This window comes from Eublepharis macularius, chromosome 7 (genome assembly GCF_028583425.1).
Source record: "Eublepharis macularius isolate TG4126 chromosome 7, MPM_Emac_v1.0, whole genome shotgun sequence".
Classification (NCBI taxonomy): domain Eukaryota; kingdom Metazoa; phylum Chordata; class Lepidosauria; order Squamata; family Eublepharidae; genus Eublepharis; species Eublepharis macularius.
The window spans coordinates 119,712,934-119,727,884 of NC_072796.1; the positions used below are offsets into that span (position 1 = coordinate 119,712,934).

General features: G+C 40.5%; 1 protein-coding gene across 3 annotated transcripts in view; it reads right to left on the reverse strand.

Annotated features, from left to right (window-relative positions):
- CSMD3 (CUB and Sushi multiple domains 3) overlaps positions 1 to 14,951 on the reverse strand; it is a 922,268-nt gene that overhangs the window by 382,150 nt on the left and 525,167 nt on the right. For all 3 annotated transcript variants that reach the window (XM_054984891.1, XM_054984890.1, XM_054984889.1), the window contains 2 exons: positions 7,507 to 7,610; positions 3,003 to 3,115 (listed from right to left, as the gene is read on the reverse strand). In XM_054984891.1, the coding sequence (XP_054840866.1) occupies positions 3,003 to 3,115; positions 7,507 to 7,610 (217 nt within the window). The remainder of the gene's footprint in view (positions 1 to 3,002; positions 3,116 to 7,506; positions 7,611 to 14,951) is intronic.

Consider the following 14,951-nt stretch of genomic DNA (forward strand, 5'->3'; position numbering starts at 1 on the left):
AGGAAATCTACGGCAATCTACCTCTACTTCTCATGTGCCTTGAAAGCCCCTTGCTGGCATTACCATAAGTCAGTTGTGACTTGATGACACACACATACATAATTCACAAATTACAATCCATGTGATTTCAGCGAGTCTTTGTGTATGAGTGAGGGAGGTGATACTGAAAAGTATGACCCAGACACTAGCCAAATTCTAGCTTTGGTGGAAGCAGTGTGTGCAAAATAGCATTCAGGCTTATCTCTGAAAATCTCTTTTTTTACGTCTGCAAAAGGGTTTTCTTCTCTTAAGAAGTGGTGGAGTTCCGTGTGTTTAATATTGTCCCACTGATTCACCGACTTGTTTTCAAGACCGGCTGCTTTCAGACTTGTGTTCCTGACGTAAACGTTGTCACCAGCCATCCAAATAGCTTTTGCACATTGAGCAAAGATAAATTTCTATACCCATATCCTTTTAGCAACTAAAATAGGAATATAGCCAAGTAGACAGTACGGGATCAATAATTCACATATCCATTTAGAAGCAAATCCTCCAGGTCCCTTTTTTCTGTTCTTTTATAACATCCAAATACGGTGCAATGTAGAAACAATGGGCGGTTTCCAATAGCATTTACAACACTGCCCAATACAGAATTTAGTTTTATTGTGCAAAAGTTGTACTGTCTGCATTTGTGAAGACATGGCTTCGACTGTATTCAGTTTTTGATTCAAACAAGCCTGTGCCTCATCTACTTGAAATCACCAGTACCAAATCTTTGTAGACAACAACCTTTCTGAGTAGTACAAAATACAAAAACACCACACTTTAAATGTTATACCTAATGCTGAATGAACAGAACTTCCTGCCTTCACTCTGCTGTAGCCCATTCAGCTCCCTGAAATTATCCGAAGTAGCATCACAGGGGAGAAAGTGAGGGCTCTGCAATGGGATGAGGGGATTGGCAAAAAGTGTTCCAGCAGCAGAAGCTCTAAGCCTTTTATCTGAGATATTTCCTGCTCCACTACTCTAGTGCTACTGTTGATATACTCTCAATCAGGGTTTTTTTTTCTGCAAAAAGAGGTGGCAGAACTCTCAAGAGGGAAATGAGGAAGAAACACACGTGATTCTTTGAAATAACATTATTTTCACACACTGTTGCTGAGTATTTTCAAGAGGTGCTGGAACTCCGTTCCACCGTGTTCCCCCTGAAAAAAAGCCCTGCTCTCAATGTTGGGAGCACCACCAGAGAACATCCATTATGAACAAATAATTTTACTGAGAACCACAGCAAAGGTATTAGCCAGCTATAGCTTTTCAGAAGAAAGGTGTGGGGAGAGAAGTCTAGATATGGAATGGAACCATATTTCCCATAATCTTATTTTTACAGTTGTATCAAGAGCATAAATCCATACAAAAAAAGTAGGAAGAAAGGAAATCTCCATAACTGGCCAGTCACCACTGATACTTTGGGGGCAATGGGTACTTGAAAGATTCTCCAGATGGAAACAAATCCAATTCAGGTCAAACTAGGCTTTTAATGAACGTAGTACTAAATAGTGGACATCTGAAGTCTTCTCTAATTAATAGAAGAATGAAAATATTTTTAGATTAGGTCGCTGAAAATTAAAAATAATTAAGAACAACTATTACAAAATATGATGATAGACGGAAAGATATTTAAATAGAAGTAGGAAATTCGGAACATATAGAGGCAATTTCTATATCAGTATATGATTTAATTAATGCCAAGATGTGAAGGAAACCTCCTATTGGTCAACCCGAGCACTGAGAGCCAAAGCTCAAGGAGGCAAAGGAAGGGGGTTGAAATTAAACACCTTCTACCTGATAACGATTGACAATTTTATATATCAGTGAAATTAACCAAAAAGGTCAAGTCCAATATCAATAATATACAGAGTCCCATTCACAAAAATGTCATGTGTTATCTTATTTCCTTGCTTGGTGGGATCCCGATATTGACTACACTGGAGACGAAAGTTTGAATACTGTTTATTGAGAAGAATTAAATATTAGCCGGAAGAAGACTGTTCTCGAAACGAGTCGAAAGAGACAGGGCCAGCGAAGCTCAAAACCATCTGCTTGGGAATACCGCCTCTGTTCTTCCCACCCTGTAGGGGAACAAGTGGCTTCCATAAACTACATGTCGAAGGACTGTGTGTGCTCCGTAAAAGGCAACCTTGAAAGCAAGGAAATAAGAGAACACATGACATTTTTGTGAATGGGACTCTGCATATTATTGATATTGGACTTGACCTTTTTGGTTAATTTCACTGATATATAAAATTGTCAATCGTTATCAGGTAGAAGGTGTTTAATTTCAACCCCCTTCGCCTCCTTGAGCTTTGGCTCTCAGTGCTCTGTATGATTTAATTAATAACAATTTAATCCAATTTATAGTAGTTTATTCACTTTGTTTATCCCTTACAGGATTTAGATGTTGTGTTTAGATTTATATATGTTCCAGATGAGTACTGATGATTGAATTAGTGGATGATTGTAGAGATATAATTTGGATGACTATAGGATGCAGTTATGGTTTTTATGTACATGTTTGAGTTTATTATCTAATTTTTAAAGAAAAATAATTAAATAAAATGGTGTATATAAGAATACGCTCCAAGTAGGGAAGCTCACAAAGACTCTCAGAAAACAGGTCGTTTCTTCCCCCTCCAGCCTTCATCCGCCCATTTAGCATTTCAGATTTCCTAGGGAATCACAAATTGTGGTAATGTTTTGGTTTTATTTTATCCCCTCACCTTTTCATGTTTAAGATTTTTCTACAAACCTGTTAAGTTCCCCAAGGTTTGAAGAAACATCTGTCCTGTAGACTGTGCACTTAAAAAAATGTACAGTGGGACCATTGAAAATTCTGTATGCATAACAATTGTACAACAACCTCACAACAAAATAACCAAATAGGGTATTAATAATATTACTATAGCAACTGAAAACCATGGTTTGTGTGACTATGTTGTTTTACAGATCTGATAGCTTATTTTTACCTTTGTAGTTAACCTTGAAGCCAATTGAGCCCACACTTTCATCCGTTTGAAGATGCAACCACATCTGATTGTTCATGCTTACAATTAAATCTGGCACGAAGCTTCCTGTTAATCTAATAATAAACAAAATAAAAATCCAATTAGCAGGAGATTGGCTTTAAATAAGAGATATTAAAATCAAGGAAGAGATCCTGATTACAGCACTCTAAGGACCAGAACATTACAGCACATTTAAGTTATCAGGAAAGATGCCAACCGTTCAAAATAACATTTGAGCTCTGCACAACTCAGCAATGTCCAATTGTATAGTTCTCATTTGACACTTGCGGGAAGGAAAAAGCAGATCAGTGTGTGAGGCGAACAATAGCTTTAATGACAAAATGTGTGTGTTATGCCTGAATTCTTATATTATTATTCTAATAAAGCGAAGAACTACAAGTGAGCACAAATGTTAAAGGATATGAAGAGCCAGGTTGCAATCATGCACGTTGCTGGCATGCACGGAGTGACCTGCAGGTAATGTTTGTACCCTGAGTCAATCCTACAAGTAGTTTTCATAAACAGAGCAGGTTTATGCTGTGAAATCCTAACACAACCATTATGATTAACTTGAATATACATATGTTGTAGCAGCATAGCAGCTTCTCTAACATATCGTTCATACATTCCTCTTGCTTCAGATATGCTCCCAGATTGAAAGAGCACAATTATTAACAGCACATACTGCTTTCTGTCACTATATATATCTTTAATGAATCAGTACAGTTGCCAATCATCAGAGCATCTATACATGAATTCACTATTACCAGAGCCTGAGTATCTCGCACAAGTGTTAGATTGCTGCTGATATATACAATAGATTAGGTATTGATGTAGCAATGACAAAGTTTATTTATTTATTTGCCTCACTTATGTAAAGAAAACAAAAGCGGCTGGCCCAACAAAGTCAGAAGAATTGGGGGTGAAAGCCTCAATCATAAACAAATACCCCTGAACACAATGATGGTAGTACAGCCACCATTTCCCCTAACCCAGTCCTAGCTCAGAGAACTGGGAAAACAAGTCTCTCTAGCCTTACCAGATACTACCTGAGAGTTAGCTCTGTTGAGTCTCCACAAAAAGAGGTAGCTGGACCAAACCATCTGTGCACTGATTTAGGTTGAAGCCAAGGATAAAAGAATCACTACATCGTCATGAAAAATATTTGGGCAATTAAAATGTTATATTCTGGAAAGTGTGTAAAAGGATAAAATAATAAGTATCTAACTAAAATTTCACACTGTACATACCAGGCAAAATCTGTTGCCATTCTAAGCCATGATACAATCTTGTAGGTGTAACACCTCATTCTTAGTCAGCATCAAGGTTTCCATGTCCAAAGCATCAAGTCAAAATTGGAATCTATAACTGAGAAATGCTATATGGGCCCTAGAAGCTACAAGTTGAGCAAAACAAAGCAAAAAACTTACTTTCCCAATTTATTCCCAATTATCTAGCAACCTTGGGAAATCTCACCACCAACTAATCAATGCCCCACAATAGCATGTGAGGTTGACATCCTGCAGATACATCAAACCTATTTTAATATAGCGATAATATAATGTAATTGTATCAGAAAGGGGTCTACTCCATCATACAACTATAAAAAGCAATAAAGCACTTCATACACATTAACCTTTACAGAAGTCTGTGACATAGGTCAGTATTATTAAGTCTGTGTTGCAGATGGGGAGGGCATGAGAAAGAGCCTTGCCAAAGAATACCAAATGATTTCATGGCAGAGGGGAGGTTTGTACCAAGGTCATCCTGCTTAATTTTCTTAGCCACTACAATACCCAACTTTAGCAAGACATATTTAAGATGCCAATTTGAACAAGAAATGAATATAAGACAATCATGCTTAGACCAAAGGGGGGGGGTGCTCTTCAGTAAAGGAAGGAGGTGGTGTAGAAAGAAAACAAAATGGCAAACAGTAGACAATTGGATTCAAACTGATGGAAATAATAAATATAACATTGTGTTTATATACAATTAATTCCAACTTGGAGATCACGGTGATATGGAACCACAAAAGTTCTAAATATCATTGCCAAGAGTGATTCCGCACATGTTGGATAATGCACTTCCAATCCTCTTTATAGATCATTTGAAACAGATTTTTTTTGTGTGCGGAACAAAAAATCCACCAAAAACTATTGATAAAGTGCATTGAAAGCGCATTATCCAACGTGTGCAGAATCAGTCCAACTCTCTTCTGCACCCTTATACTACTAGATGATATTAATGAAAGATCAAGTTCACTTAGGGCTGTAAACTCCAGCTTGGGAAATTCCTGGAAATTTGAGGGTAGTGCTTGGGGAATAGGGTTGTTATAGGGTGGGGAAATTCCTTGCAATTGTTTTGTTAAATGTCCCAGAGTGGTGCCTTCCCTGAACATCTACAGAGTGAAATTCTGCGATTTTGCAGAACTTCCCTTTCTGTTCCTCCTCTCTTCAAATTTCTCTATGATAAAAAAAGAATTGATTAGAAAGTGACTCCAAATCCCTAAAAAGAGGAAAAGAAAGTGATTGTTGGATTTCAGAGAGAAACGGGATGTAGAGGAATTAAGATAATTTTTCTTAGCGGTCCTAATGGGGAGCATGGAATTTGAGGAGGAAGAAGCTCAGCAGGGATGTTATGCCAGAGAAACCACCCTCCAAAGCAGCCATTTCCTCCAGAGGAACTGATTTCTGTAGTTTAGAGATCAGTTGTAATTCCAGGAGAACTGTCATTGTTAATGCATATCCATTTTATAGCTCATTATATTCTAACACATTATTATTCCATCAACCATTACCTATTCTTCTTTAGGAGATGTGAAGAAATGTCCTCATAAACTCTATTCCCTTGATTCCCACGAGATCGAAAAATCCCATGGTCCTCCCAGGTCTTGGTTCGGTGACACCTCCCCCTTTCCTTTACTCCTAGGGGGTACTAAACTTCTCACAAGGTAGTAACAGCTGCCACCAGAAAATCTGAGAGTATCTCTCTCCTGCTAGATAAATTTGCACATCTAGCACTCTGTATCTGTGTTGCCCATTAGAGGCTCCACTTTTGTCCATACTAGCTAGCATGGGGATGATCTGTCATAAAATTTCACAATTTTGAGCTATCACATTCAAGGGATGTTTAGCTCACCCACTACCCATCCTCTTTACCACTCTTTAGACAGCAAGACCACACAGGTATGGCATGTTTACAGAGATCAGGATCTGAGCATTCAAAATATAAGAAGAATTAATAAACAATATAAAAAGAGTACACATGGTTTGTTCAAGTGTAGGGCTGAGCAAGGATAGAAAGAAAAGATGACAACACTAATGCTTCTTACCCTAAACTATTCTTGTCCTTTCAACTACGTTAGGGTAGTAATTCTTGAAGGTACAGCATTTAAAAGTTCTTTGGTACCTCAGTTCTTGGATTTGGGACTTTTCACATCAATCTTTGACACATGGTCAAGAGGGAGTTCCTACATAAAGATTTAGTACCTGTCCACAAGCTGGATAGTAAGAGATTCTTCCTTGCATCTTGACAATTTATAGAGCTGCTGTAGCATAGTGGTTAAGTGACTGGACTGCAAATCAGCATTCTGCTGGTTCAAATCCCACTACTGACACGAGCTCACCAAGTGTCCTTGGGTAAGCCACTCCTTTCAGCCCCTGCTCCCAGCTGTATTGTGGGGATAATAATAACATTGACGTTCACTGCTCTGAGTGGGGCACTAATCAGTCTAGAACAGTGCAGTAATTATTATTATAATCTTCCTTTGGGAGTTCATATTCCACTGGGGTAGTTCTGGTCTTCCTGCCTCAAGAGGAAAAATCTCTATCTAGCCATCTGACTGTCCAAATCTCTGTCCTTTTTAGGTATGACTTTGCATAGCATATTTAAGATCCAACCTACAAGAGATGAATTACATGAGGAGGAGCATGTGAAGTGAGTCACAGTGTTAGCTGGGAAGCTGAGTTTTAAAAAAGACCGGAAGGCTTTGTCAATTTCCCCTCTCTACAGAGCCAGGGAGATTGCTGCTCAGAAGGTTTGTTCATTTCCTTTTAGCCTCTTAGAAGGGGAGGTGAAACTGACAGAGCCTTTGGGAGGCAAAGAGGAAATTAACAAACCCTCTGAACAGCGATCTCCCAGACTCTGTAGAGAGGTGGGGGTTGGAGTTGGTGTTGTATAGTATTCCTTTTGTAAAAAGGAATGACTTGCTTGTAATCTAGTCAAAGAACTAAAGTACTGTTTAGCTATTAATCTGCAAAGGCTTGATGTAACACAGATGTAATGCCCTCAGTCCACTCGACCATGGATCAGATATTTTAATCTTTAAATCATTCGAAATGAAAGACATACAAGCAGAGAAGTTGACATCAAAGTTTCTAGAATAGAATTTAACTTAATCCAAGTATCACTTTTCTGTAAAGAAGATTAACAGAATATTAAAATATTGTCACTTGAAAAGACTTACACTTGAAGGACAGTTCTGGGATCACCCACTTCTCCTCCATCACCAATTGTTAATGTATCATAGCCAATCTCCAGATCAAATTCTTCAAAGTTAATCTGAATAACCTGAGAGGGGGGAAAAAAACCAGTCCTAAGAATCTACATTTCCCTTGTTACATCAGCAGTAGTGTATAAAAAAGTAAGAAATCCACCCAAACCCACACTGTTATTTATTACGAATATTCTTTGGTTTCTCATATTTTATTTATCTAGATTTCTATAACAGAAATATTTGTACAAAACAAAAACAAAAAGTCACGGAAGAATGGGGCAATAATTTACCCCTGCCACAATGAAGCTTCTTGCAATACAATGCAACCCCGAAGGCCAATATTCCAATCTAAATGTAAAAGTTTTACTTTTTTTAATAACTTGAGCTAAATGAAAGTGCCAGAGGCAAAATTTTTATTATGCACCAGTGATCTAGACTACAGCATTTCTGTTTTTAACTATATTTTTTGTACATGTGTTCTCTCTTTTTCTCTCTCTCTCCCTCGCATTCATAGAAGAATGGAATTCACACATACAAACATACAACATAAAATGGAGCTAGATACATGCACTTACTGAAATCCTAAAAGAGATATATGACTCCTGCAATTAGGAGTTATGTAGCTGTCAACTCTATAATATTAGGCTGATTCTTACATTAATGTTTTTGTTCAGAAGACAATATTTCTATGAAAGCAGCTGCAGTTTTGTGTACACCTGATTTCCAGCATATCCTTGGTCAAGTTTTCCAAGAGCATTACTGCTGTAATTATAACTCATAGGGGTAACTTTTGTGAATAAATTCTTCATGTCAAAAGTAAATTCAGGGGTCAAATGTATACAGAGTTCCTCCAGCTGGAATCCATTTGAACAAATTAAGTTATACTGGTCTGTACTTTAAGTATCTTTTGTTACAGAACATTACAAATAATCACTACAGTTGTAAGAACAATATATTAGAATTAACCTTTTGTTTTGTATGTAAAATATTACTGGGTCTGTTTCATAAAGTGTTTAGAAATCTCTATGAATTTGCGGATTTGAACCTGGGAGCCAGCTTGGTGTAGTGGTTAAGAGCGGCAGGACTCTAATCTGAAGAATTGGGTTTGATTCCCCACTCCTCCACTTGACACCAGCTGCATGACCTTGGGTCAGTCACATCCCTCTCAAACCCGCTTAGGCACACCTACCTCACAGGGTGATTGTGATGAGGATAATAATAACTTACTTTGTAAACCACTCTGAGTGGCCATTAAGTGAAGGGTAGTATATAAATCAATTGTTATAATTATGATTATTTTTGTATTGAAAAGCAGTCCAGTTACCGACTTAAATTAGATTACACAATAATTTCTTCTACATCTTCTAGCTGATAAGAAAATCCATTTTCTTCCTTGCCCATTTTAGTGATGAAATGAGTTAGAATCCGTAACTGCTAAGAAGTATAGTTCTACATTCTGGAGATACTGATAACATAACAGATACTAGAGTTAAACAGCAAAAGTAATAATTTCATAAGCAGTTGTCTGATGTCCCAAGGATTCAGTATTGCCAGTGAACCTAGTATGCCAGGCACTCAGACATATTCTTTCCCTCACCCTATTACCCATCAGTTCTTAATTTATACCACCTTTTTAAAGAAAATGATAAAACCGATGAACAAAGTAAAAGAACAATATAAAATCAAGTGTGCTTGAAAGTTGGTGCTGATAAAACAAACTGGCCTGCTATGTAGCATGGAGGTATGTTTAAGATTAAAAACCTTTCTGTGCCTCTGGCCATACAGAACTAGTTGAGCAGTTCTTGGGATTTCTGACAATGACTAGAAAGCCAGCCAAAAATATTGGTAAGTAACTAATGTATTGATTCTGTTCTATGACCAGGCCTAAGCAATTCAGAACCACAAATACAAGGAGAACGCATTTTGAAAGTGCCCCGTAGAATGTTACCTTATACAGTCTTGAATTATTTTATGCATCTGAAATTTAAGATTGGCCAGGTGTTATAGTGAAAATGATATTACTCACCAACTGTTCAAGTTATTGAAGGGTATCAAAGTATGTTCAGAGGCAATTGCCTGTTCAGAAGCAACAAATGCCTGTAGCAATTTTTACTATGTCATCCCTCCTTTTTTTTAAAAAAAAAGTATAGCTACCTTCTTAGAAGAGGGATCTAATTAACTAGAGGAGTAATTTATTAACTGAATATTTTCAACATGAAGATTTTCTAGAATTTTTCTTCTTCTCTTGCTTCACAATGTACCTAGGCTGGAACAGGCACCTTTCTGCCGTAGCATGTACTCTCTAGTCTACCCACAACCCACCAACTGTGATAAACTAGTCACAAGGTGAAAATATGTCCATTTCCCCAGACATTGTTGATATATGGATGTTCTACAGTCCTGATTTTTATAGTTTTTTCTGCCATATCATTTTCACTATTTTATGGCATTATATTGGAAATAGTTTTTATGGAGGATTTGGGTGAGTGTTATATAGCTGCTTTTAGTTTTATATTGTTGCTTTTATCTTGTTAAATTGTCATTTTACATTTTATTGCTTTATTGTTATAAGCTCTCTGGTGATTTTCTGCATCTGAGAGTGCAAGATAGAAGTACTCAAAATAAATATAATTTAAATAAATAAACAGAGTCATTTTTTTCCCCTCCACAATACTTTATTGGTATCAAACGCAACCATAGTACAAGAACTATAAGACTGAAGAGGAGTGAAATAAGCTTAAACAAACATGTATAGCTAAAAATATCCAACAGCTTTTATTCGAATCCAAACTGAAGGTGTTTGGGTGATCACTGCCTCTATGGTGCAACTGAACTTGAATCCTGCAATTCCAACAATGTCAATGTACTCCAAATATGCTTTTGACGAGGTTTTTTCATGACAACAACAAGAAGAATAATGCCTCACTACTTGGAACATGCCACATATTAAGGCAATACCTCACTGACTTCTAGATTCTTTCATACAATCCAAGTCAGCGACGGACTAAAAAATCCCACCCCAAACATCTAGTGTACTGTGATAATACCATACATAGTTTTAAAGTTCTAGGACTCTTAACCTCTACTTATTTGGCCTTTTAAAGGTAGATGAATAGAAGAACCTCTAGTTCAATTGACAATTTCATTGCACCTGCATGTGGTGGTGGAGAGTGTCATCAAGTCATAGTTGACTTATTGCAGCCCCTAGTGGGGTTTTCAAGGCAAGAGACTAGCAGAGGCAGTTTGCCATTGCCTGGTTCTGCATTGGAGGCCTCCCATCCAATTACTAACCAAGGCTGGCCCTGCTTAGCTTCCAGGTTCCGACAAGATCAGACTTGCCTGGGCGTACCTATTCTTACAAACAGATTTTAAATCTTTTTTCTAACTATTAGCAACAACAGGGGCTAGAAACTTACTTTTTTATTTAAGTGAATGCGGGGAATTCTATAAATCAAATAGACCAGATGTTATAACATTATAATGATATTCAATTCCTGACTTCTAAACATAAGGACCTGGTAAAGCACCAATGGTCCTGGGGGGTGGGGGGATAGCTGCTGCCAGGGAGCTGAAGAAAGGAAACTGCAGGGAAACCTGCCATGTGGATAGTTTCACATAGGTAGCTGCATTGGTCTGCAGAGGAACAGCAGGATTTGAGACCAGTGGCACCTTAGAGACCAACAAGATTTTCAGAGTATAAGCTTTCGAGCCCCGTGGCGCAGAGTAGTAAGCTGCAGTACTGCAGTCCAAGCTCTGCTCATGACCTGAGTTCAATCCTGACAGAAGCAGGGTTCAAATAGCTGGTTCAAGGTTGACTCAGCCTTCCATCCTTCGGAGGTCGGTAAAATGAGACCCAGTTTCCTGGGGGTTAACTGTAGATGACTGGGGAAGGCAATGGCAAGCCATCCCGTAAAAAAGTCTGCCAAAAAAAGTCGTGATACGACGTCCCCACCATAGGTCAGTAATGACTCGGCGCTTGCACAACTTTACCTTTTACCTAAGCTTTCGAGAGTCAGAGTGTGTGAAGAAAGGAGCACTGACTCTCAAAAGCTTACACTCTGGAAATCTTGTTGGCCTCTAAGGTGCCACTGGACTCAAATCTTGCTGCCACGTAGAAGTCCTGTTGCCATGACACTGTATCAGCAGTCACAACAGCAATGGGGAAATCACACAAGTATGTCCACATGTGAAAATCACTAAGCTCTTGGCTCCTTAGTTCCCCCTTTTTAGCTAAGCTGCCTCAGAAAACTATGGTCTCTCAAGCTTCAGCGAGTGAACATTTCAGTGACATATGCTGCAGTCAGGTAACAAAATTATTAATGATTTAAAAAAAAAACACTTTTCTTTGTTTTTAACAAAACAACATTCCAGACAAAACCCATGCTCATCTGTCCAATTGCATTACTTGCACTAGCGGAAAAGGGGGAGGGGGAGAATGCATTTTATACGACCTCATTTCCTCAGTGTTTGCAATAAACATCCATATGTGCAAATTAGAATATTGTTTAATAAGCTTATGTTCCACTGAATTCAGCAGACCTTTATACTAGTTAAATTATATAACTTTCATTTTTTTTAAAAAAATGTAACCTTCCTATAAGCCTACCCATATCCCAAAGGCTAATTTTAACTGAAATTCTCACTGTCATCAACCAGCTTCAGCCACAAACCCACATGAATACTTTTAACAGGTATAAGGTCTAACGTTGTCTATTTTACACTAATTGTTTGGGGAAATGACTCATGAAGTAAAGACATTTAGAATATAATCCTAAACCCATCCTAGATCTGTGTGCCACTGCATCTATTTTCCTATGCTGGCAAAATCTGGAGAGACAGAGAAACATAAAGCTGGAAGGGAACCCCAAGAGTCATCTAGTCCACCCCTCCCCCTGCATAATGCAGGAAATTCATAGCTCTCTCCTCCCTCACCTCCCCCAGTGACCCACCAACATAACTTGGATATATGCTAACATAGCACCCCACAGACACCATACCAGTGTAAGCCCAGCACCAGAACAGCTGCACAAGCATAGGAATCGAAACAGGGCAAAAATGGGTGTGTGTGAGGCAGAAAGCAAGTCTCACTCAGCATATTTTATTTATGCGTGTATTTATTTGAATATTTATCTTCACTGTTCCATTTTGCTCAAAGCAGTTTACAAGTAATGGTTAAAACATTTTAAATTAAAGCAAAACAAAAGCTTTCCTTCCTTTCTCTACCCATTATGCCCCCTAAGGGCCAGTGTAAGATTATGCTGGCAGAACAGCAGGCACAAGCGGTAACTTTCCCATTTCATTGAGTAGAACTGAAAAACAAGGCCTCTTGTCTGCCTCCTGCCATGCCCTACACATCCACAGTGCAAGTTAGGCTACTGACTAAATAGACTTTTTACTACGGTTTTGCAGCCAAAACACAGAAGGGTTTTCCTTTGGTACTTTTCAAACACACTTTGTCTCATCTGTTTGACTTCTCTGTGTTGTCCATTCCCCCCCCCCCCCTGTGGTCTTCCAAACAGCTTTGACCCATGCTTCTCTTTGATGCTATTTGTCTTCTGCCTGACAGTTCAGATTCACTGTCTGGGTGTTGCTGCCTAGTGCTGAGGGGCAACGGAGAGGAGGGAACAGCAGTGACAAAAGAACCACAGACACAGTGAATGGAATTAAAAGATGGCCACTGTCAGGGCTTGTGGCAGCTGCTGCTGGGCGGGGCACCAGTATGGCCAGCCCTGACATCAAAGGGGGGCCAGGGAAGCTGCAGGACCCTGCTCTGTGGAAGGAAGGGCAGTATACCTCACCCAGACTCCCTCTCAGTCCACTCGCTGACCTGCACCACCCACCCCCTCAACCCACCTCACCCTGTGAATGGGCTTCCCTTTTATCCCTTCAGCCTAGCCATGCTCCACCTGCCAACCATGCCCTCCTGCTGCCTTCCACCCATGGCCCTAGCTGGCCTAGGCAGCTGCACCTGTGCTTGCTTGGCTGGAAGCACTGGGCCGGTCCACCTGTGCCTCGTTGGCTGGCTGTCCAGCCTCCCTGGCTGAGCTGATGGCTGAAGGCAGGCACAGCTGAGCCTCCCTGGCTGGCTGTCCATCTCCTTCCACAGAATGCCTCAGGCAGCTCCACCTGGAGCTGCTTAGTTCCTAGCATCCCCTGGGCTAGGTTACTGCTTTCCAGCTGGGCTGCAGGCTGGGGCGCTCTGAGCTGCTGAGGCTGCTTCTCCTCCCTGGCTGGTAAGGCTTCAGCTTGGCCCACTGCTGGCTGCCTGTCCCCACTGTCTTGGTCCTCTCCGTCTGCTCTAGCCCCCTCTGGGTTGCCCCCAGACTCCTTACTTGGCCCCCTGGACTCCCACTGGAGGGTGGGGCTGGCTGTTCTCCACCTGCCCCTTCTAATCCTCTGAGGCTTGGGTGTCTCTTCCCTTCCCCCTGTGGCAGGCTGGTGCCGGGTCTGGCTGTCTGCTGAGACAACTGGGCCGCTGTCTCCTGGGGGTCTCCTGTCCTTTTCTCCAGGTAAGTCCAGGGGCTGGGCTGTAGACCCCAGACAGCCACAACTTTATTGATTACAGAAGTAGGAGCATTGGCCAGCATAGGGATCAGATCCCATTATTGGCTGACTCACCTGCCAGCTGATGACCGCCAGCCCCCAGAGACCCCAGCTGTGTGTGTGGGGGGGGGGGGAAACCAAGAGTGGCAGTTTTAGAGGTCCACTAGGGTGTACACCCTTTAGTGTCCCCTGCCACCTGGGGGTGAGTCTTCACTGGTTGCCCCCGAGCTGGGCCTGCCTGCCATGACTCACTTGCAAGATTCCTTATGGGAATCCCCTAAAATAAGGGGAGATGGGACAGGCAGGCCCCCTCTCTCCCCAGAGGGATCGGATCCCAATGCAATACCACCTATAGTTGTGACAAAGAGAACAGCTAAACCCAGGATAAGAACAAAATAGCAGGGAGCGGTGGGTGGAATTTTGCCTGCTGGAAAACAACTGAAGCTGGAGGGAGAGCTGCCCACCTTAAATAGAAACCTGCCCAACCTGAGTGACAACCAGGCTTCCCAGGTCCGGCACCAGCCATGCCCCCAAGACCAACTGCTTCCCTGAGTACTGTATTGACCTGGGTTGTGGGGACACATTTACGTTTGGAGAGCACGCTGGCATTTATATATGTTATCTGACTTCTTCCATACATGGATGACATGAAGGCATTGTCAATGTGCAGCTAAGATCTCCAGTGCAGCTGGTAAGCTCTCAGCTCTTTGTAACTGAGGGCCAAGCTACAAGTGACGAATGACACTTGAACGGCAAGTGTATTTCTCCCTGTTCACTTGCACTCCACTCGATCCACTTGCCGTTCAAGTGCCATTCATCACTTGTAGCTTGGCCCTCACTCTTTTAAAAAAAATTCTTTCCAGAGCAAATAT